This window comes from Danio rerio, chromosome 9, assembly GCF_049306965.1.
Source record: "Danio rerio strain Tuebingen ecotype United States chromosome 9, GRCz12tu, whole genome shotgun sequence".
Lineage (NCBI taxonomy): Eukaryota > Metazoa > Chordata > Actinopteri > Cypriniformes > Danionidae > Danio > Danio rerio.
Window position 1 is genome coordinate 44,653,896 of NC_133184.1, and position 22,531 is coordinate 44,676,426.

Below are 22,531 nucleotides of genomic sequence, written 5' to 3' on the forward strand. Positions count from 1 at the left end.
TAGCATATGAGGAAAAAAATATTCATTAAAGGTTTGAGGAAATCAACAGATATTTGTGCTGTAGTAAAGGCTCAGTTAATATAATTATTTAATTTTACCTGTAATCTTTGTTCCTTCCTTGGTCTCAAGTGGCACTCCTACGCCATACTCATTCTCACCAGTAACTCTGAAATAATATACACCCCCCTCTTGTAGATTAGTCACTTTATAAGTCAATCTGGGACAACTGTTTGAAATCCTGCTCCAGCCCATCTTAGTTGCCTCGCGGAGATCAACAAGGTAGTTTTTGACTGGAGCACCACCTTCGTTGTCAGGAGTATCCCATGTAATAGTTGCTGAACTCTTGGTGACTTCTTTTACTTCAATGTGAGCTGGTGGGCCTGGAGAATCAAGGACCTTTACACTCAGCGTCAGTGTAGCAGTTCCAGCAACATTTTGGAGAGTTACAGTGTATTTCCCAGAGTCATCTCTTGTAGCTTGCTCAATTGTGACCGATGTGCAGGTATCAGTTGTGTCAATAGATGCCCTCACTCTCAGATCAACATCTGGTTTGTTCCACATTACATGTGGGACAGGCTTCCCTTTGAATGGGACTCTAAGGGTAAATGAGCTTCCGTCTTTCACAACCAGTGTCTTCCTCATTTCATTACTGATTAAGAAAACTGGCTCATCTTCTCTTTCCTTTGCTACCTGTGGATCAGTTTCAGGGCTTGGCTCACTTGGGCCAATTTTGTTAATTGATCTGACTACAAAGACATACTCTGTTCCTGATGTGAGTCCCACAACAGTGAACTCTGTGCTCTTGGTGTTATTGACACCAACTGTCCAATCATCATCATTGGTATTTCTGTATTCCACCATGTATCCAGTTACTGGTGAACCACCATCAAATAATGGCTTGTTCCAAGACAGTGTTACTGATGTTTTAGTAGAATCAATTATTTTAGGTTTAGCTGGAGGTGATGGCAGGAACAATGGATCCTCTGCCTTTGTCAGTGGGCAAGGCACACTTGGTGCACTCAAACCAGCAGCATTTTCAGCAAATACTCTGTATTCATACTCACAGCCTTCACGGAGATTAGAAGCTTTTACTCTTAGGTCATACACAGGCTTTTTGTTCACACGTACCCAACGAAGACCAGATTTCTCACGTTTCTCAATTACATAACCAGAAATACTACTGCCTCCATCAGAGATGGGTCTTTCCCAGCAAATTGTCATTGCTTCACTTGTAACACTTGTGACTTCAACATCTGTTGGTGCAGCAGGGACTGTGAACGGATCCATTGCCTTTGCTGGATCACTCTCCAGAGCTTCACCAGTTCCATACTTATTAACTCCTCGAACTCTAAATATATACTCATTACCTTTGAGCAATTTTGTTACTTTACATGTTGTGGCCTTCATGTCTGCATAGACCAGAGTCCAGGCAAGCCGGCTAGTCTCACGTTTCTCAACAATGTAGTGTTGAATTTCAGCGCCTCCATTTTCCTGAGGTGGTCCCCAGGTCAATGTACATTTTTCTGCAGTCAAACCAGTTATATCCAATGGTCCAGATGATGGACCAGGCCTGTCCAGGACCTTACAATTTACTGCCAAAGATCTGGTGCCTGCAACATTCTGTAACGTTAGAACATACTGTCCTGAATCACGTCTAATGGCATCTCTCACAATTAGCGTTGTACTAGTAAGTGTTGAAGAAATCTCAAATCTGGCCTTGGCTTCAATTTCTTTTCCATCCTTTGCCCATGAAATCACAGGAATTGGACGTCCTGATATTTCAGCATCAATTCTCAGTATTTCACCAGCTTTTATTACAACAAGTTGTCTTAGCTTGTCCTCAATTGTTATGCGTGGTGGATCAACATCATCTTTTACTGTTACAGGTCCAGTGCTTTCTGATGGTTCACTGAATAAGCCAGCTGCATTTTTAGCAATGATTCGGAAATCATATCTTTGATCTTCAATCAGACCAGTCACATCAAAATATGTTTCTTGAAGATTGGTGAAATTACACTTTAACCAACGTCCATCTGGAAGTTCACTACGCTCAACAATATAGCCAGTAACCTTAGCTCCACCGTCAAACTCCGGTTTTGTCCAAGAAAGAGAAACAGATGTTCTTGTGATGTTCATAACGCGTGGCTGACTGGGTGGTGCACATGGATCTCGGGCAGAAACAGGATCACATGCCTTTGTGCATGGTCCAATGCCAGCTATATTTTCTGCATATACTCTATACTGATACTGTAGGCCTTCTTCCAAGCCAGTTACTTTGAACTGAGTTTCTGTTATAAGTCCTCTGTTCATCTTTGTCCAAAGAATGCTGCTCTGATCTTTGCACTCTATGTGATATCCAACAATAGGACTCCCACCATCACTTGCTGGTCTGTTCCATGTAACTAACATTCCTGATTTAGTGGCATGAGAAACCTGAAGACTGGTTGGAGGGCCTGGAGGTGTAAAGGGGTATTGTGCTACAATTGGGGCTGAGTCAATAGCATGGCTTTTACCATAACGATTCTCTGCTGCAATACGGAACTGATATTCTGTTCCTTGTGTCAAACGAGATACTTTGATTGATGTTCTTGCAACTGTTGCTGAAACAATTTGCCATGCTGTAGTAGTCGTATCTCTTTTTTCAACTACATAATTATTAATTTGACAGCCACCATCATATATCGGAGGGTCCCATGAAAGTGAAATAAAATCAGCGCTTATTTCCTCTACCTTGATTGCACCTGGTGGGCCTGGTTTATCAAGAACGATGACCGATATTTCTGCAGACTTGACCCCAAATGTATTGGTTAAAGTAATTTCATATTTTCCAGCATCTTCTCGTGTAGCATCCTTGATGGTGATCTTGGATAATGTCTTTGATGTCAAAACATTAACTCTGGTTGTTTGCTTTAGCGAGTGACCATCCTTCTTCCATGTAACCTCTGGAGAAGGTCTGCCTCTGAACGGAACATCTATTTTGAGATCATCTCCAGCTTTTACACTGTAGGTATTGAACATCAAATCAATAATGGGTTCAATAGTAATATCTCTTGCCACAACAGGTGCTCCCAGTGGTTTAGGATCGCTCTTTCCTTTGTCATTAATTGCTGTAATTCTGAAGCTGTATTCCTCTCCTGTTGTAAGTCCTTCAATTGTGGCTTCCAGTGCCTTTATTGTGACACATGCAGTCCATTTATCTGATCCCTTAGTCATCATTTCCACCATATAGCCTGTGATTTTGCTGCCACCATCATGATCTGGCTTTTCCCATGACAAAGTAACAGTGTGTCGAGTTACATCAATAACTGTAATTTTACCAGGTGGTAAGGGTGCTTGGGAAATTTTGACAGCCTCTGTAGTCTCTGCAGGCAAACCAACACCAAGTTCATTGACAGCCAATACACGGAAGTGGTAAAGACCTCCTTCTTGGAGATCATCAACCCTGATTGAATTTCTGACACAGTTGTTTGTTATAGATGTGAATGCTAGTCTCTTGGATTCACGCTTTTCTACAATGTAATGGGTTATCTTGGCTCCACCATCAATTTGTGGAGGCTCCCATTGTAGCTGGACAGAATCTCTCTTTACATCCTTAACTTCAAAGTTGACTGGAGCACTTGGAGAGTCAAGAACTTTGACATTAACAAATGCAGATTTTGAGCCAATATTGTTTTCAAGTGTTAAAACATACTTGCCAGTGTCAAACCGGTTAACATTGTCAATAACAAGCCCAGTGTAAGAGCCTGTAACCTCAATTTGAGCACGCTCTGGTAAGGTGCCATCTGCCTTTTTCCACTTTACCTCAGGCTCTGGTCTACCCCTTATTGTGACAAATAACCGAAGTGTTGCACTGGCACGCACAGTAACACATTTTCTAAGATCTGCATCAAGTTCTATTTCAGGAGCTTCAAGTTTTTCAGCTGCAATTACAGATCCTGGAACATCAACATGTTCTCCAGCCCCCTCTATATTAACTGCACAAATACGGAAGTTGTATTCTGCATTTTCCTTTAATTTTTTAACGGTGAAGTGAGTTGCTTGGACACCAGTTGGAGGTGTACACACAGTCCATTCATCTTCGTTAATGTCCTTTGCCTCAACAATGTATCCTGAGACAGGTGCTCCACCATCATAAATTGGTCTACTCCATGCCAAAGAAACAGTTGTGCTGGAATGATCTGTCACTTTAGGATTATTAGGAGGACCAGGAGGATAGGTTGCATCACAAGCTTTGTAATATTCAGATGGTTCACTTGGTGTGCCCACACCAGCAGCATTTTCAGCAGATACTCTGAATTCATAGAAGTGTCCCTCTGTAAGCCCAGTGGCTCTGAATCTCAGGTCATTTAGTCTTTTCTTGTTACACTTTGTCCATCGAATACCCTCTTTATCACGTTTTTCAAGAACAAAGCCATCAATTTGTGATCCACCATCATCCTCTGGTCGTTCCCATGTGAGGACTATGGAGTCTCTGGTGATTGCACTTGCTTCTGGAGTTGAAGGGGGTCCCGGTTTATTAAAAGGATTTTTTGCAAGAACGGGTTCAGATTCAAGTGGTTCACCAATACCATACTTGTTCACTGCCATTACTCTGAAAATATACTCATTACCAGGTAGGAGTTTAGTAACTTTGTAACTGATTGCTTGAATTTTAGGTTCCACTACTGTCCAAGACAGCCTGCTAGTTTCTCTTTTTTCAATAATGTAATGTGAAATACTAGCTCCACCATCATGTGAAGGGTGGCTCCAGTGCAAATAACATTTTTCTGCAGCGACACCAGTTACTTTTAGAGGGCCATCAGGCGGACCAGGTCTATCAAGAACCTTGACATTAATGGGTACCTGCTTTGTTCCACCAACGTTACTGAGACTTAAGACAAAATGACCACCATCTACTCTGATGCAGTCTTTAACAGTCAAAACTGTTCGGGTAATGGTGGATTTAATCTCCATTCTGGGTGTAGCACTATCAATTTCCTTTCCATCCTTAAGCCACACAATATCAGGTAGAGGTTTGCCAGCAATGTCAGAGTCAATACTAAAGGAGTCACCAGCCTTTACAATAATAACATCTTTAAATCTTGAATCCATGGAGACAGATGGAGCTTCAATCTCATCCTGAGCAGTAATTGGTCCAGTACTTTCAGATGGAACACTTAAAATACCAGCTGCATTTCTGGCTATTACCCTGAATTCATATCTTTGTTCTTCATGTAATCCAGTTATTGTAAATTGTGTGTCTATAATATTTGTAAAACTGGCCTTCATCCAACGACCATCAGGCAACTTCTTCCTTTCAATTATGTATCCTGTAATTACACTGCCACCATCATACTGTGGTTTAGTCCATTGAAGAGTTATGAGGTTTCTTGTGATAACAATAGCTTCAGGAGTTCCAGGTGGATCACATGGGTCACGTGCAACAACACTTTCTGACACTTTGCTTGATGGACTGATTCCTGCAATATTTTCAGCAAAAACCCTATATTCATATTCAATTCCCTCCTCCAGACCATTTGTTCTCAATCGAGTGTCAGTGATAAGAAGTTTGTTAAGTTTGGTCCATAAGATGCTGTTCTTTTCTTTACGCTCCAGGTGATATCCAATAATAGGGCTGCCTCCATTATTGCTGGGGGGTTTCCATTCAATTGTCATGTGGTCTTTTGTGACTGATGAAACAAATGGTGCACCAGGAGCTGCAGGCTCAGTGAAAGGATAACTGACCACAACTGGCGTTGAATCTATTGATCCGCTCTTTCCATATCTGTTCTCAGCAAACACTCTAAACTGATATTCAGAACCAGTCTTCAGCTTTGAGATTTTGATTGTGGTTCGAGCAATTGTTGCAGAAACGGTCTGCCAGTTAGTCGTGGTTGTATCACGTTTTTCCACTACATAGTTGTTTATCTGACAACCTCCTGTGTAAACTGGTGGCTCCCAGGAAATGACAACATAGGTGGCACTTACTTCATCGATTTTGACTGGTCCAGTTGGTGGACCTGGTTTATCAAGAATGATTATGGCAACCTCTTCTGTGACTGTACCTATATTGTTTGTAGCTGTGATTGTGTACTTGCCAGAGTCCTCTCTATTTGCTTCTTTAATTTTAAGAACCGTTGACGTTGCAGTGCTTGAGACATTTAATCTGGTTGTCTCTTTAAGTGCTTGTCCATCTTTCATCCATCCAATCTTTGGAGTTGGACGCCCTTTAAATGGTATTTCCACTTTGAGATCTTCGCCAGATTGAACACTGTATGTGTTGAAAGTTAGTTTGAAGCTTGGTTCAATAGTAACATCTTTGGCAATGACAGGAGAAGCTAATGGCCTGGGATCACTTTTTCCCTTCTCATTGTAAGCTAAAACTCTTAAGAGATATTCTTGTCCTGAACTAAGTCCAGCCACTGTACCCTCACATGTTTTGCAGACTGTGGCAACAATCCATTCCTCTGATCCTTTTGGCTGCATTTCAATGTAATAACCCAATATTCTGCTGCCACCATCATGATCTGGTTTATCCCAGGATAGTGATGCTGTGGTTTTTGTGACATCAGTCAAAGTGACCTTGCCAACTGATAAAGGGGGGTCTGCTGTCTTAACAGATTCTTCTGTTTCTACAGGCAGGCCAATTCCAAATTCATTTTCTGCCATGACTCTGAAGTAATAAATACCACCCTCTGTCAGATCACCAACACGGAAGCTGGTCTTCGAGCACTTAGTAGTAATGTTTGTAAATCCTTGTCTAGTTGATTCCCTCTTGTCAATAATGTAATTTTTGATTTTTGAACCACCATCAATAAGTGGAGGTTCCCAAACAAGTGTAACATAGTTTCTTGTTATATCCTTTACAAAAAGGTTCTGTGGAGCACCTGGTGTGTCAAGTACTTTTACTGAGACAAATGCTGATTTGGTGCCAGCACTATTTTGCAAAGTCAATGTATATTTTCCAGCATCATTTCGGTCGCATATATTAATTGTCAGATGGGTGAAATCTGGTCCCTTGTCTATTTGGGCTTTATCTGGTAAATCTCCGTCATCCTTGGTCCAGTTTATCTCAGGAATAGGCCGTCCTTTGAATGGTATGTTGATTCTCATAGATCCTCCAGCATGCACAACAATGCCTTTCCTTAACTCAGAGTCAAGTTCAATTTCAGGTGCATCCATTTTATCCACTGGTTTGACACTGCCTTGGATGGGCACTGGCTCACCAACACCTAGTTTATTTAAGGCACATATGCGGACTTTGTATTCTTGGTGTTCAGTGAGTTTAGTTATCGAAAATTTAGTATCATTTAATCCAGTTGGTGGAGTACATGTGATCCATTCTTCTTCATCAGCTTTAGATATCTCAACAACGTAGCCTTGAATATCTAAGCCACCATCATATATTGGCCTACTCCATGCAACTGTGACTGAATTCTTTGTAGTGTCAACAAGGTGTGCATTAGTTGGCTGGCCAGGCTTGAATGTTGGATCGCAGGCTTTGTAATAAACTGTTGGTTGACTTGGTTGTCCAACTCCAGCAGCATTTTCTGCTGATAACCTGAATTCATATTCATGATCCTCTGTCAAACCTGTGACTCTGAAACGTAGGTCTGTGACTCTGCGTTTGTTACATTTTGTCCATCGAATTCCAGCTCTGTCTCTTTTCTCTACAATGTAACCAACAATCTCATTTCCGCCATCACTCTCAGGACGAGTCCAGCATACAGTCATAGAGTCTCTTGAAATATTTGTTATTTCTAGATCTTGAGGTGGGCCAGGTGCAACAAAAGGATTTCTCATAATCACTGCTCTAGATTCAAGTGGTTCACCAACTCCATATTTGTTGACAGCCATGACACGGAATATATATTCATTTCCTTTTAGAAGCTTTGTAACTTTGAACATGGTTGCTCCACAATCACCTGAAACTACAGTCCAAGCAAGACGACTTGTTTCTCTCTTTTGTATAACATAATAAGAAATGCTACTGCCACCATCATGTCTGGGAGGCAGCCATGACAATGAACATTTTTCATTTGTCACACCAGAAACAGTCAATGGACCTTCTGGAGGTCCAGGTCTATCAAGCACTCTCACATTGAAGGAAACAGATTTTGATCCAGCCACATTGGAAAGGTGCAATGTGTATTGTCCTCCATCAATTCGAATGGCATCTTTGACAACAAGAACTGCTTTAAAGTCAGTGTTCTTGATCTCAGCTCTTGCTGAGTTTTCAACCTCCACGTCACCCTTAAACCACTGCATTGCTGGAATTGGCTTTCCCAGCACAGATGCTTCAAGGGAAAATGTGTCTCCAGCATTCACTGTCAAAATCTGACTATACTCTGAAGCAACCTCATAGGTTGGTGGTTCAACTTCATCCTTAGCTGTAACTGAGCCTGTGCTCTCAGAGGGTCTACTGACCGATCCAGCTCCATTTCTTGCTATTACTCTGAAATCATATTTGCAGTCTTCTATAAGACCTGTGACTGTAAATTCAGTTTCAAGAATGTTTGCAAAACTGGCTTTCATCCAACGGCCCTCTGGCAGGTCTCGTTTCTCTACAACATATCCAGTTACAAGGCTGCCTCCATCATATTCTGGTGGTGTCCATCTAAGTTTCACTGAGTGTCTTGTCACAATGACTGGCACAGGGGTACCTGGTGGGTCACAGGGATCACGTGCAATGCAACCCTCAGAGGTTTTGCTGCATTTTCCAATTCCAACTATGTTTTCAGCATATACCCTAAACTCATATTCAATGCCCTCTTCCAATGGAGATGTTTTATATCGTGTGTCTTGAATGAGTATTTTGTTAATCTTTGTCCAAAGAATGCTATTTTTCTCTTTTCTCTCAAGATGATATCCGAGAATAGCACTTCCACCATCTGAGACTGGTTTGTGCCATTCAACAACCATAGACTCTTTATTGAAAGCAGACACAAATGGAGTTCCTGGAGGCCCGGGCTCTTTGAAAGGATACTGGGCAAGAACTGGATCAGAGTCAATGCCATAGCTTTTACCATATCTATTTTCAGCAAAGATTCTAAACTGGTATTCAGCTCCAGTTTTTAAATTACCAACTTTGAGTGTAGTTCTTGCTACTGTGGCAGAAACAACTACCCAGTTTGTGGTGGTTGTGTCTCTCTTTTGAACAATATAATTTGAAATCTGGCAGCCTCCAGTGTATGTTGGTGGATCCCAAGACAATGTAATACTCTCTGCACTTACTTCATCAATTCTTACTGGGCCTGTTGGTGGGCCAGGTTTTTCCAGGATGATTATTTCAACAGTAGCTTCTTGTTGTCCAAGTACATTAGCCACAACAATGTTATACATACCACCATCTTCTCTTGTTGCATCTTTTATGGTAAGAGTGGTATGATGTGCAGTGTCAGCAACATTTACTCTTGTGGTCTGTTTCAAAGCTGAACCATCTTTGTTCCATGTAATAGTTGGTTTTGGATGACCAGAAATTCGTGCTTCAATTTTCAAATCATATCCAACCTGTACACTGTATGTACTTAGTTTTGTTCTTACTGTGGGCTCAATAGCGAGGTCCTTTGCAACAACAGGACTTGCCAGAAGTCTGGGATCACTCTTTCCTTTGTCATTGACAGCAATGACTCTGAAGATGTACTCCCCACCCTGTGCTAAATTAGTTACAACAGTATCAAGGGCTTTTACTTGAGCACAAAGAGACCATTTATCTTGATCCTTTGCTTGCATTTCAACTTCATAATAAGTGATTCTGCTGCCTCCATCATGCTCTGGCTTTTCCCATTTTAGAGAAACACTCTTCCGTGTTACATCCACTACAGAAACTTTGCCAGGGGGTTGTGGCACCTCTGAAATTTTCAGTGGTTCTGGAGTCTCTGCGGGCAATCCAATGCCATGCTCATTTTCAGCAAGAACTCTGAAGAAGTAGATACTTCCCTCTTCAAGTGGTTCAATTTTCCATGTCATCTTGTTGCAAGTAGTAACAGCAGAATATACCTTTCGTGTACTCTCTCGTTTTTCAACAATGTAGCTTTTTATTTTAGCACCACCATCCAGCAAAGGAGGCTCCCAGGTAAGAGTAACCGAGTTCTTTGTTATTTCCTTCACACGGAAGTTCGCAGGCATATCAGGAGTATCTAATACTCTGACGCTAATAAATGCAGATTTTGTTCCACTAGCATTTTCCAGGGTCAAAGTGTATTTTCCACTGTCAAACCTGTTAACATTTTCAATTACAAGTGAGGTAAAACTGCTTGTAATATCAATCTGTGCTGCCTCATTGATTTCACCTTCAGTTTTTCCCCATTTGACTTCAGGAGTTGGTCGTCCCCGGATAGGAACAAACAATCTAAGAGAACCTCCAGCTCTGACAGTGATCATCTTTCTCAGGTCAGCATCAAGATCAATATCTGGTGCCTCAAGTTTATCCTCAATGATAACAGATCCTGGGATATCAGCAGTTTCTCCGACGCCAATCTTATTAACAGCACAAATTCGGAATTTGTACTCATGCTTTTCAAGCAGTTTTTTAGCTTCAAATCTTGTTTCAGTTATTCCTGATGGTGGTGTACACATCACCCATTCATCTGAAGTGACTTCACATGCCTCAACAATATAACTTTGAATCTCACAGCCACCATCGTAAATTGGCTTGCTCCAATGCAGTACAACAGATGCTCTTGACACATAAGCTACTTTAGGGTTGTTGGGTGGGCCAGGCTTAAAGACTGGATCCGCTGCTTTGAAGTACACTGTGGGTGGACTTGGCTTACCAACTCCAGCTGCGTTTTCAGCAGACACACGGAATTCATAACTTCTCATTTCAAGAAGTCCTGTTACTCTAAATCGTAGTTCACTCACTACACGTTTGTTGCACCTTGTCCACCTAACACCTTCTTTGTCTCTTTTTTCAACAATATATCCCGTAATTGCACTGCCACCATCATTAGTGGGTCTTTCCCATGTGATAACCATGGAATCCTTTGTTATGTTTGACACTTCAACATTACTTGGTGCTTCAGGTGTGACAAACGGATTTGCTGCAATCACTGGATCAGATTCCAAAGGCTCACCAATTCCATATTTGTTCACAGGTATTACTCTAAAAATATACTCATTTCCAGGAAGAAGTTTTGTAATTTTGAGATTAAGGGTTTGTACCTTTAATTCTACAACAGTCCAAACCAATCGACTGGTTTCTCTTCTTTCCACAATGTAATGAGACACCTCTGCACCTCCATCATGCAATGGAGTTTTCCAGGAAATGCAACACTTTTCACTTGTAACTCCATAGATTGAAATTGGACCATCTGGAGGCCCAGGCCTGTCCAGAACCTTGACATTGATGATTACTGATTTCTCTCCACCAACATTTTTCAGTAATAATGTATACTGGCCTCCATCAACACGGATAGCCTCCTTGACACTTAAAGTTGTCGTGAAGTCAGTATTCTTGATTTCAAGCCTTGCAGTATTTGTAAGTTCTTCGCCAGATTTTATCCAGTGCACTGAAGGAATAGGTTTGCCAAGTATCCCTGCATCAATTCTGAATGATTCACCAGCATTAACAACAACATTTTGAGAGTATTTGGCATCCAAGTCAATTTGGGGTGGATCAACTTCATCCTTTGCTGTTATTGCACCAGTGCTGTCTGATGGAACACTAGAGACACCTGCAGCATTTCTTGCAATGACACGGAACTCATATTGTTGCTCCTCTACCAACCCACTGACAACAAATTCAGTCTCAATAATGTTAGCAAAAGAGGCTTTCATCCATCGACCATTAGGCAGTTCTTTCTTTTCAACAACATATCCAGTAATTTTGATTCCACCATCAAACTGTGGGGGTGTCCACCTGAGTGTTACAGAGCTTCTTTTCACGATAACTGCTTCAGGTTTGCCTGGAGGATCACATGGATCTCTAGCCACTTGAATTTCAGACACTTTGCTTGCTTTGCTTAGACCAACTATATTCTCAGCATACACTCTAAATTCATATTCAATGCCTTCTTCAAGACCACCTATCTTGAATCGTGTGTCTGGAATGATTGTTTTGTTTTGTTTCACCCACAGCAAGCTGTTTTTTTCTTTACTTTCAATGTGATATCCCAAAATCTTGCTTCCACCATCACTGCTGGGTTTGTTCCATACAACAACCATGCTTTCTTTAGTAGCAGACTGAACAGCTGGAATTCCGGGTGGATGTGGAATTTCAAAGGGATACTGCGCCACAACATGCTCAGACACAATAACTGAACTCTTTCCATATCTGTTTTCCGCAGCAATCCTAAATTGATACTCACAGCCAGTCTTGAGTCTTGCCGCTTTAGTTGTTGTTCTTGCCACTGTTGCAGAAACAATCTGCCAATTTGTGGTGGATGTGTCTCGCTTTTCAACAATGTAGTTATTAATGCTGCATCCTCCTTCATACTCTGGAGGCTGCCATGACAATGTAACACTGTCTGCAGTTACCTCCTCTATTTTGATTGGGCCAGTTGGTGGTCCAGGTTTATCAAGTACAATAACATTGATGTCTGCTGTTGCTTCACCAGCTGAGTTTGTAATTTTAATAGTATATTTACCCACATCATCCCTTGTTGCCTCCTTTAATAAAAGGTAAAGATGTCTCTCTGCTACTTCAGTATTTACTCTTGTTGTCTCCTTCAAAGAAATGCCATCTTTTTGCCAAACAACTGCTGCCTTGGGCTGAGCAACATAAGGCACGTCAATTTTCAGATCATCACCTGCCAGAACACTGAATGTGCTAAATAACAGTTTGAAGGCAGGGGCAATAACAACATCCTTAGCAATGACAGGGACGCTAAGTGGACGCGGATCACTTATTCCTTTTTCATTGGTTGCAGAAATGCGGAAGGAGTATTCTTCACCTTGTGTAAGGCCAACAACAACTGCTTCTGTTACTTTAACAGTCATTACCTGGGTCCATTTGTCACTGTTTTTTCCTTGCATTTCAACAATATAACCGGTAATTCTGCTTCCTCCATCATGGTCTGGCTTCTCCCAAGAAAGTGTAACACTGTTGCTAGTTACTTCTTTTAGAGTAACTTTTCCTGGAGGAAGAGGTCTCTCAGAGATTTTTATAGCTTCCATTGTCTCTACTGGAAGACCTACACCATACTCATTTTCTGCCAAAATTCTGAAGAAATACAAATTTCCTTCTTGTAAATCTCCAATTCTCCAACTTGTTTTAGGACAAGAGGCATTGACAATGGAATATGCTTTTCTTGTAGATTCACGTTTTTCCACAATGTAATGCCTGATTCTTGATCCACCATCAATGACTGGAGGGTCCCAGATGAGTGAAACAGAATCTTTTGTGATTTCTTTGATGGTAAGGTTTTGTGGTGCACCAGGAGTGTCAAGAACTCGGACATTGATAAATGCTGTTTTTGTTCCTGAACTGTTTTCCACTGTTAACATATATTTTCCACCATCAAATCTATCTACATTTTCAATGAGCAGTGTGGTAAAAGAAGGTGTAATTTCAATGGATGCTCTATCAAGGGGTTCTCCTTTCTCCCTTGACCATCTGATTTCTGGCGCAGGTCTTCCTTTAACTGGTACAAATAATCTTAAGGTACTGCATGCTCTGATGTTCACAACTTTGCGAAGGTCTGAGTCAAGCTCAATTTCAGGTGGAAGGAGTCTGTCCTCTGCTTTAGGCGAACCAGGCACAGAAGCTGGCTCTCCAACACCTTCACAGTTAAGTGCTGAAATGTTTATCTTATATTCCTGGTTTTCAGTAAGGTTGGTTATGGTGAATGATGTTGCTGTCAGTCCCGCCATTGGGGTAACAATTGTCCATTCATCTTCCTCTGGGAGGCATGTCTCAACAATATAGCCTGTAATATCTGAGCCACCATCATAAACTGGTTTATTCCAAGCAATAGTAATAGATGATTTAGTTGTATCCAAAACCCTGGGGTTTCCAGGTGGTCCAGGTTGGAATATCGTGTCACAGGCTTTGTAGAATGGACTTGAAGGGCTTGGAGCACTTAAGCCAGCAGCATTTTCAGCTAGGATTCTGTATTCATACTCATGTCCAGGTGTTAATCCTGACACTTTGAAGCGCAGATCAGTAACAGTCCTTTTGTTGCATTTTACCCAACGAAGACCAGTTTTATCTCTCCTCTCAATGATGTAGGTATTAATGCTACTTCCACCATTGTACTCAGGATGTCCCCAACATACCACCATTGAATCCTTTGTGATAGCAGTTACTTCTGGTGCCTGTGGAGGATCAGATGGCACATACGGATTAGTAGCAACAGCAGGTTCAGATTCAAGAGGTTCTCCCACTCCATACTTGTTCACAGCCATGACTCTGAAGATATATTCATTTCCCTTCAGCAATTTGGTAACTTTATAGCGGTTTACTTGTAAATCTGTAGCTACATTTGTCCATGTAAGTCTACTTGTTTCACGTCTTTGAATGATGTAATATTCAATCTTTCCTCCTCCATCATGAAGTGGTGGTAGCCATGACAGAACGCATTTCTCTACTGTCATGTCTGTGACATGCAATGGGCCCTCAGGAGGACCAGGTCTGTCAAGAACTTTAACATTGAAGACAAATTTAGCAAATCCTCCAGGATTGCTAGCAGTTAGAGTGTATGCACCACCATCTCTACGCAAAGAATCTTTGTTGATCAAACAACTGTAGAAATCTAATGTTTTGATCTCCATTTTTGCAGTGTCCTCGAGTTCCTTGCCATCTTTTGTCCAAACTATGGAAGGTATTGGTCGGCCTGTAACATGTGCATCTAGCTTAAAGATATCTCCTGCTTTCACAACCACAACACTACTGAAACTTGCATCTGCATCAATCTTTGGTTCTTCAATGTCATCTCTGCACACAATAACTTCTGAAGGTTTAGATGGTTTGCTGACAGCTCCAGCTGAGTTTCTTGCTAACACACGGAATTCATAAGAAACATCTTCTGTGAGACCACTCACAGTAAAATTTGTTTCAAGAATGTTGCTGAAGTTGGCCTTGAGCCAACGACCATTAGGTAGTTCTCTTTTTTCAACTGTATATCCGGTTATAGAGAAACCACCATCACCTTCTGGTTTTGTCCACTGAAGTGTAACTTCATGTCTAGTTATGTTAAGTGCTACTGGTTGACTTGGAGGGTCTACAGGATCAAGTGCATATGTCATCTCAGATGGCTTGCTTGCTTTGCTGAGACCAGCCAAATTTTCTGCAATAACACGGAATTCATATGCTATACCATCCATTAGACCTGATGATTTAAACATATTGCCAACAACCACAGCTTTGCTTATCCTCTGCCAGAGTATGCTGTTCTTCTCTTTCCTCTCAATGTGGTATCCTAAAATTGGGCTTCCTCCATCTGAAGAGGGTTCATTCCAGCTGATTGTCATTGCATCCTTGGTAAAGGCAACTATCTGTGGAATTCCAGGCTGTCCTGGAACATCAAATGGATAAGCAGCCACCACTGGTCCTGATGTTATGTAGGGACCAACACCATATCTGTTTTGAGCTTTAACTCGGAATTGATATTCGATACCAGTTGTAAGACGAGCAGCTTTGAATGTTGTACGGATAACAGTAGCTGCCAGTTCCATCCAGGAAGTACCCGTGGTCTCACGCATCTCAACAATGTAGTTATTAATAGGTACTCCTCCATCATTTTCAGGAGCTTCCCATGATATGAGAACATAGTCACAAGAAACTTCATCCAGCTTAATTGGTCCAGTTGGAGGTCCTGGGATATCATGTACTTGAACAGTAATGTTTTCAGTCACAGTTCCTAAGATATTCTTTCCTGTCATAGAATACTGTCCACCATCTTTTCTCTTAATTTCATTAATGTTAAGAATTGTAGAACTTGCAGTATTTTCAATGTTTATCCTCTGAGTTTGCTTCAGTTCCTGATCTTCTTTCTTCCATACAACAAGTGGTCTAGGACGACCAAGAACAGGGATCTCAACTTTAAGATTATCACCTGCTTTAGCTACCACTGTCTTTTGATATATACTTCTGAGGTCAAATTCTGGAGCTGTGGTTTGCTCCTTTATTACAACTGGTCGACTTTCTCGAGGTTCACTTCTGCCTGAGCTATTTACAGCAAATATGCGGAACACATATTCTGCATTTTCCACCAATTCTGTTGCAATGTAGTCCAAAGCTTTTATTGTTGTCACATGGGCCCATTGATCAGAGTCTTTCAGTTGAGCCTCAATTACATACCCAGTGATTCGACTACCACCATCATGTTTAGGTTTTGTCCATGCAAGAGTTGCAGTGTCCTTGGAAACATCAGTGACAATAAGATCATCTGGTGCAGAAGGAGCCTGGGAAGCTCTTATTGGATCAGGTGTCTCTGCTGGTTCACCGATGCCCATTTCATTTTCAGCTGAAACTCTAAAGTAATATTCAGCAGCCTCTTCTAAGTCTGGAATCTTGTATGAGCATTTCTGCCAGTTTGTTGTGATAACTGAGTAGGCTTTTCGCGTTGCCTCACGCTTCTCAATAATATAATTTTTTATCTTTGAGCCACCATCAATAAGAGGAATTTCCCACTGGAGAGTAATGCTATGCTTTGTGATTTCTCTTGGTTTTAAATTTACTGGAGGTCCTGGGGTGTCCACAACACGGACATTGACAAATCCTGTCTTCTTTCCAGCAACATTTTCTAATGTTAAGACATATTTACCTGCATCATATCGTGTACATTCCGGGATGACTACTAAAGTGTATGATTCCGTAGTATCAATGTGAGCACGCCCTTTAAGAGGTACATTTTCCTTATACCATACTACTTCAGGAGCTGGCCGGCCCTTAATTGGCACAAATATACGGATTGAAGCACCCGACTTCACAACAAGTGTTTTTCTCAGCTCTGCATCAAGCTCAAAGTCAGGAACCTCCTCTCGATCCACCAGTTCAACAACTTGCTCTACTTCAGATGGTTCACCAAGCCCTTCAGAATTAAGCGCACTGACTCTGAAGTGATATTTTCCTCCTGACTGTAGATTTGATACCACAAATTCTGTTATTCTCAAGGGAATAGTTGTGTCTTGAACCCAGTCATCATCACCTTCCTTTTTATGCTCAACAATGTATCCTGTCACATCAAGTCCACCATCATAAAAGGGTCTACCCCAGTTAAATGTTGCTGTTGTTTTAGTGGTGTCAGTAATCCGTGGGTTTGATGGAGGCCCTGGTGGATCTGAAAAACAATCAAATAATACTGTTATCTAAATATAAAATGTAACAGAAAATAATGAGTAGCTAAAAATTTTCAAACAAAAATGTGTGTGAATTACTATCTGGAAATGTTGGCAATGATCATCTTACATGCAATATCCTTTGTCATTACAGGTTGTGATGGCTCACTGGGTTCACCAAAACCAGCTTTATTCTCTGCAGTCACTCTGAATTCATATTCAATTTCCTCTGACAAGCCTGAGACCTTAAAACGTAGATCAGAAACAGTCTTCTTTGAAGCTCTGACCCATCTCATTCCTCTTCTCTCTTTTCTCTCAACAATATAGCCTCTAATGTCACTTCCTCCATCTACAGTTGGTCTTTTCCAGGAAATTGTTACAGCATTTTTGCTGACATTATCAATTTCTGGTTTTGATGGCGGCCCTGGGGGTCCTGCAAAGAATGTTAAAAAGTTAGAAATAATAATAATAATAATATATTTTCACATTTGTGTGTTAGATTTCACAATAAAAACTGCTTGAAAGTAAATTAATATAATAAAATATAAAGATAACCTCACCAAAGCTATCAACCATTTTGACTGGTCCAGACTGTGTCACATCGCCAGTGCCATACTGATTGACAGCTGAAACACGGAATATGTATTCATTTCCCTTTATCAGCTTGCTGGCAACATAGCGGCAATCCATAACATTTTCAGCAAGCTTTGTCCAGAGAAGGCGGCTGGTTTCTCTCTTTTCTAAGATATATGATTTTATACTGCAACCACCATCTTCTTCAGGTGGCAACCATGTCAATGTGCATTTTTCAGCTGAGACACTGCTGGCTTCAATAGGACCTGGAGGTCCTGGAACATCCAGAACTTTCACTTTAACTTTTTCGTCTTTGATACCAAATGGATTGCTTGCTGTAATTGTGTACTCTCCAGTATTCTTTCGGCTGGCATATTTGATCGACAAAGTTGAAGATGTCGGAGTGCTACTAATTTGGACAATATCTGAGGACTTGAATTCTCTTCCAGCCTTAGACCACACAGCAGTGGGAGGAGGTTTTCCTAGAATACTAGATGCTGTGATGACAATTGTTCCACCAGCTTTCACAGTCACTCCATCCTTCATTTCTGGGTCAATTGTGATTGTTGGTGGTTCTGTAGAAAAAAAGGTTGCGATATAAACCTTGACAATGTTTGCCAAAAACAAAAAAGTTCACAAAAACTTGACACCAAAGCTTTAAAGCTTACCATATTCATCTTTGCAAACAAGAGGCTCAGTTGTCTCTGAGGGAGCACTGATAGCTCCAGCTGCATTTTTAGCCCTGATTCTGAATTCACAAGTGCATCCCTCCTGTAGATCTGTAACAGTGTAGGCACAGCTTTGGACATTCACATGGTTGGCCTTCATCCATGTCTTTCCAGGGTGCTCTAATTTCTCTACCATGTAGCCAGTAAGTTTGTGGCCACCGTCATACTTTGGTGCAGTCCACATAAGTGTCACACTGTTCCTTGTGACATTGATCACATCAGGTTTGCCAGGTGGATCTACAAAATAATAATAACAATAATGATTTGTTATCTCTAAAATCGTTATCTCCTTCTTGTATATGTATGTATATATACACACACACACATACATATATATATATATATATATATATATATATATATATATATATATATATATATATATATATATATATATATATATATATAATATATATATCAAAATGACAAAAAGTACATTTAGACTCACCAATTGGATCAAGAGCAACAAGTGATTCAGTTGTTCGGCTTGGTTTTCCAAGTCCAGCCACATTTATAGCTATGACCCTAAATTCATATTCAAGGCCTTCAACCAAGCCAGTCACTCTGCATTCCTTCACTCTCAACTGGGTTTTGCTGGCTCTTTTCCACATCAAGCTATTTCTATCTTTGAATTCCACGTAATATCCTGTGAGCATTTTTTAACAGATAAAAAATATATATATTTTTGATGTGATCCAACAGAAACAATCATTATAATTAATGGTGGTAGAAATGTTTAACCTGTGATGGGTGAGCCTCCAGTATCATTTGGATCAGACCATGTTAACATAGCACACTCGTGACGTATGCTCACAACTACAGGTGGTGCTGGAGCCCCCGGTGCATCTTGTAATGGAGAAAAGAGCAGATTTAATGTGAAAAAATGTAAAGAAGTACTTTTAACCATATTTTTAGCATATTTATTTCAATCCAAGATTTATTTTTTTTCCAGCATATTTATTCCCCTGGACTGTTTTATTTCATAAAATAAATGTATATTTAATATAATACAATGCAATAATACAAATACAAGTTACTAGTAAAAACTTACTGAATGGATGTTTAGCAAGCACTGGATCAGATCTGAGAAACTCTCCAATTCCATATTTATTTTCAGCACAAACTCTGAAGATGTATTCTGTTCCATCATGAAGTCTGGTAACTCTCATAGAGTTCTTCTGAATTGCAGAGGCAACTGTGACCCACTTGTTAGCAGTAGAATGTCTTTTCTCCAAAAAGTAGTTGGTAACTTCTGATCCACCATCATCTTTGGGTGGACCCCATTCTACAGTAATTGCTTCGGCTGTGATTTCATCAAATTTGATTGGCCCAGAGCAGATTCCAGGCTTTCCAACCACTTTAATGTCAATGGCTGCTTCTTTAGTTCCAGCACTATTTCTTAAAATGATAGTAAACTTGCCAGCATCTCCTCTATGGCAATCCCGAATCAGCAAGACTGTGTTTGTTGTGGTTGATTCAACTGAGATTCTTCCACTGTCTGATAAAGTAACATCACCCTTTTTCCATATGACTGCTGGAGCTGGGATTCCAGTAATAGGGATATTAAGACGAACAGTGGTCCCCTCTTTTGCCACATAGCTAGAATCTGGCAAGCCTTTAAGGTCACAGTTTGGAGGGACTGTAAAAAGATAAGAAAAATAGACTTTTTACTGTACTTCCATATGATGTATAACCACTAGGACACAAATGCAACTATTGGGTAGACCAGGTATTATCAAGGTAAACAGAGCATAGAGTTATTGTAGAAACAATTCATGGAAACTTGGAATGGAATGCTTAATATCATGTTATATAAATGTAATCATTGAATATAGAATTGCTTACAATGACATGTTAAAGTGATGATAAAAATGTAAGTGAATCAGAAAATGAAAAGCATTTTGAAAACATCTGCGGGAGACTATATGAATACCTATTTGATCTTTAGCCAAGATAGTGAGCTCAGTCGGGGGTCCTTCAGCTGATTCATTAATGGCCTTGACCCTGAAGCTGTACTCCTTTCCTTCTACTAGATCACCAATTGTGTACTGTGTGACCTTAGACTTCATTAGCAACTTCCATTTGTCCTCCCCTTCACAGATCTCTAAAGCATATGCAACAACATGGCTTCCACCATCACTAATTGGTTTCTTCCAGCCAAGAGTGCAGGAATTCTTGGTGATCTCCATTGATTTAAATTCTGCAACTGGTCCAGGTTGTTCTGCAATAGACATCAAAGTTAGAATATGGCTATATGCATATTTAAACGTTTAGCTAAATTATAACATTATTAAAGAAGTCCCACCTGAGGCTTTGACTGGCCCAGCTGTCTCACAACCTTCCCCAATTCCATATATATTTTCAGCAAGGACTCTGAAGCAGTAAGCTTGACCAGCTTCAAGATTAGTAATCCTAAAAGATGTCTTGGGACACTCAGGAGCAACACAAGTCCATGCCTTTCTCTCAGCCAGACGTTTTTCAACCACATAGCTCTTCACTGGACTTCCACCATCAATTAATGGAGCATCCCAAGTAATGGATACATGGTCCTTTGAGGTCTCCTTAACAATCAGATTGACTGGAGGTCCAGGTGTGTCTGTGCACATTATTGAATACAGTTAGGTACAGCAAAGATTAAAACTCAAATGGCATGTTTTTTAAGAGAAGAGAGTCTTACCTAGTACTTTGACAACAATGGTGTATGACTTGGTACCACTACTGTTTTCTAAAGTTAGAACATATTTGCCAGCATCATATCTGTTGATATCCTCACAATAAAGGAAGGTATCCCATTCAGTTGTCTTAATCATAAGACCTTGCCTCTCTTTCAAATTTGCATTGACCTTAGTCCATGTTGCCTTTGGAGCAGGACGCCCTCTTAGAGGCACGTAAATTCTCATTGTTACTCCAGCACGTAAAACAAGTGCTTTTCTGAGATCAGCATCAAGTTCAGCCTCAGGGGCAACTAAAAGAAAATTAACATTAAAATAATGTAAGTGTAATCTACATTGTACTCCTTTTAATAAAAATAAAAAAAATCAGTTGTTAGATTTACTTACGTAAGATATCCTTTGCCAAATGTTTTTCAGGAACTTCACTTGGCTCACCAAATCCTATCTTGTTTACGGCACTAACACGGAACTGGTACTCAGTATTATCTATTAGACCAGTAACATTAAATTTTGTTGCCTGGAGATTCTTTGGCACATTGCACTTCATCCATTCTTCTGCATCTGCTCGCTTGAATTCAACAAGGTAGCCCAGAATTTCACATCCACCGTCATATGCGGGCTTGGTCCAGGACAAACTGATTGAACTGTGTGTAGAGTCAACAACCTTTGGAAAAGCAGGTGGTCCAGGAGGATCTATGATGAAAGCACAGAAATGCATGGATTACAATGCACAAACTGTAAAACGCCATTATTTTTTGTCAAACAGGTTGTTAATAATAATTAATGGAGTAATGTTAGTACTTACACACTGGGTCTAAAGCAAGAACACCAGATGATGGATCACTTGGTTTACCAAGACCAGCTTTATTTAGTGCAATGACTCTGAATTCATACTCTGTTCCCTCAGTGAGGCCTCCGGCTTTAATTGTTCTGTCAATAACTGGTCTTCTATTCACTTTAACCCAATTGAGGTCTTGAGTTTCACGCTTCTCAACCATGTATCCAAGAATAGTGGCTTTGCCATCATTAGCAGGAGCTTTCCAAGTAACAGTCATGTGATCTCTGGTGACATTGGTGATAACTGGAGGTTCACATGGTCCTGGGACATCTAAATTGTAAGATACAGGGCAGAGTTTTTAATAACAATTGATATACATGGATTTAAAAATATTATACATTGATATATACAATGGTGTAAAAAAGTAATTATCCCCTTACTGATTTCTTATTTTCTTTTGCATGTTTTTGACTTTAATCATCATCAAATTATCAAAGATCATCAAACCAGTTTACATATTAGTAAGATAACACAAGTAAACACATTATGCAGTTTTGAAATAAAGTCTTATTTATTTAGAA

At 40.4% G+C, this 22,531-nt stretch overlaps 1 protein-coding gene across 30 annotated transcripts in view; it reads right to left on the reverse strand.

Annotated features, from left to right (window-relative positions):
* ttn.2 (titin, tandem duplicate 2) overlaps positions 1-22,531 on the reverse strand; it is a 179,212-nt gene that overhangs the window by 25,425 nt on the left and 131,256 nt on the right. For all 30 annotated transcript variants that reach the window (XM_073913090.1, XM_073913081.1, XM_073913089.1 and 27 more), the window contains 12 exons: positions 21,978-22,280; positions 21,560-21,865; positions 21,178-21,465; positions 20,806-21,096; positions 20,434-20,721; positions 19,552-20,139; positions 19,242-19,346; positions 18,949-19,146; positions 18,441-18,737; positions 17,760-18,347; positions 17,330-17,632; positions 99-17,201 (listed from right to left, as the gene is read on the reverse strand). In XM_073913090.1, coding sequence (XP_073769191.1) covers positions 99-17,201; positions 17,330-17,632; positions 17,760-18,347; positions 18,441-18,737; positions 18,949-19,146; positions 19,242-19,346; positions 19,552-20,139; positions 20,434-20,721; positions 20,806-21,096; positions 21,178-21,465; positions 21,560-21,865; positions 21,978-22,280 — 20,658 coding nt within the window. The remainder of the gene's footprint in view (positions 1-98; positions 17,202-17,329; positions 17,633-17,759; positions 18,348-18,440; positions 18,738-18,948; positions 19,147-19,241; positions 19,347-19,551; positions 20,140-20,433; positions 20,722-20,805; positions 21,097-21,177; positions 21,466-21,559; positions 21,866-21,977; positions 22,281-22,531) is intronic.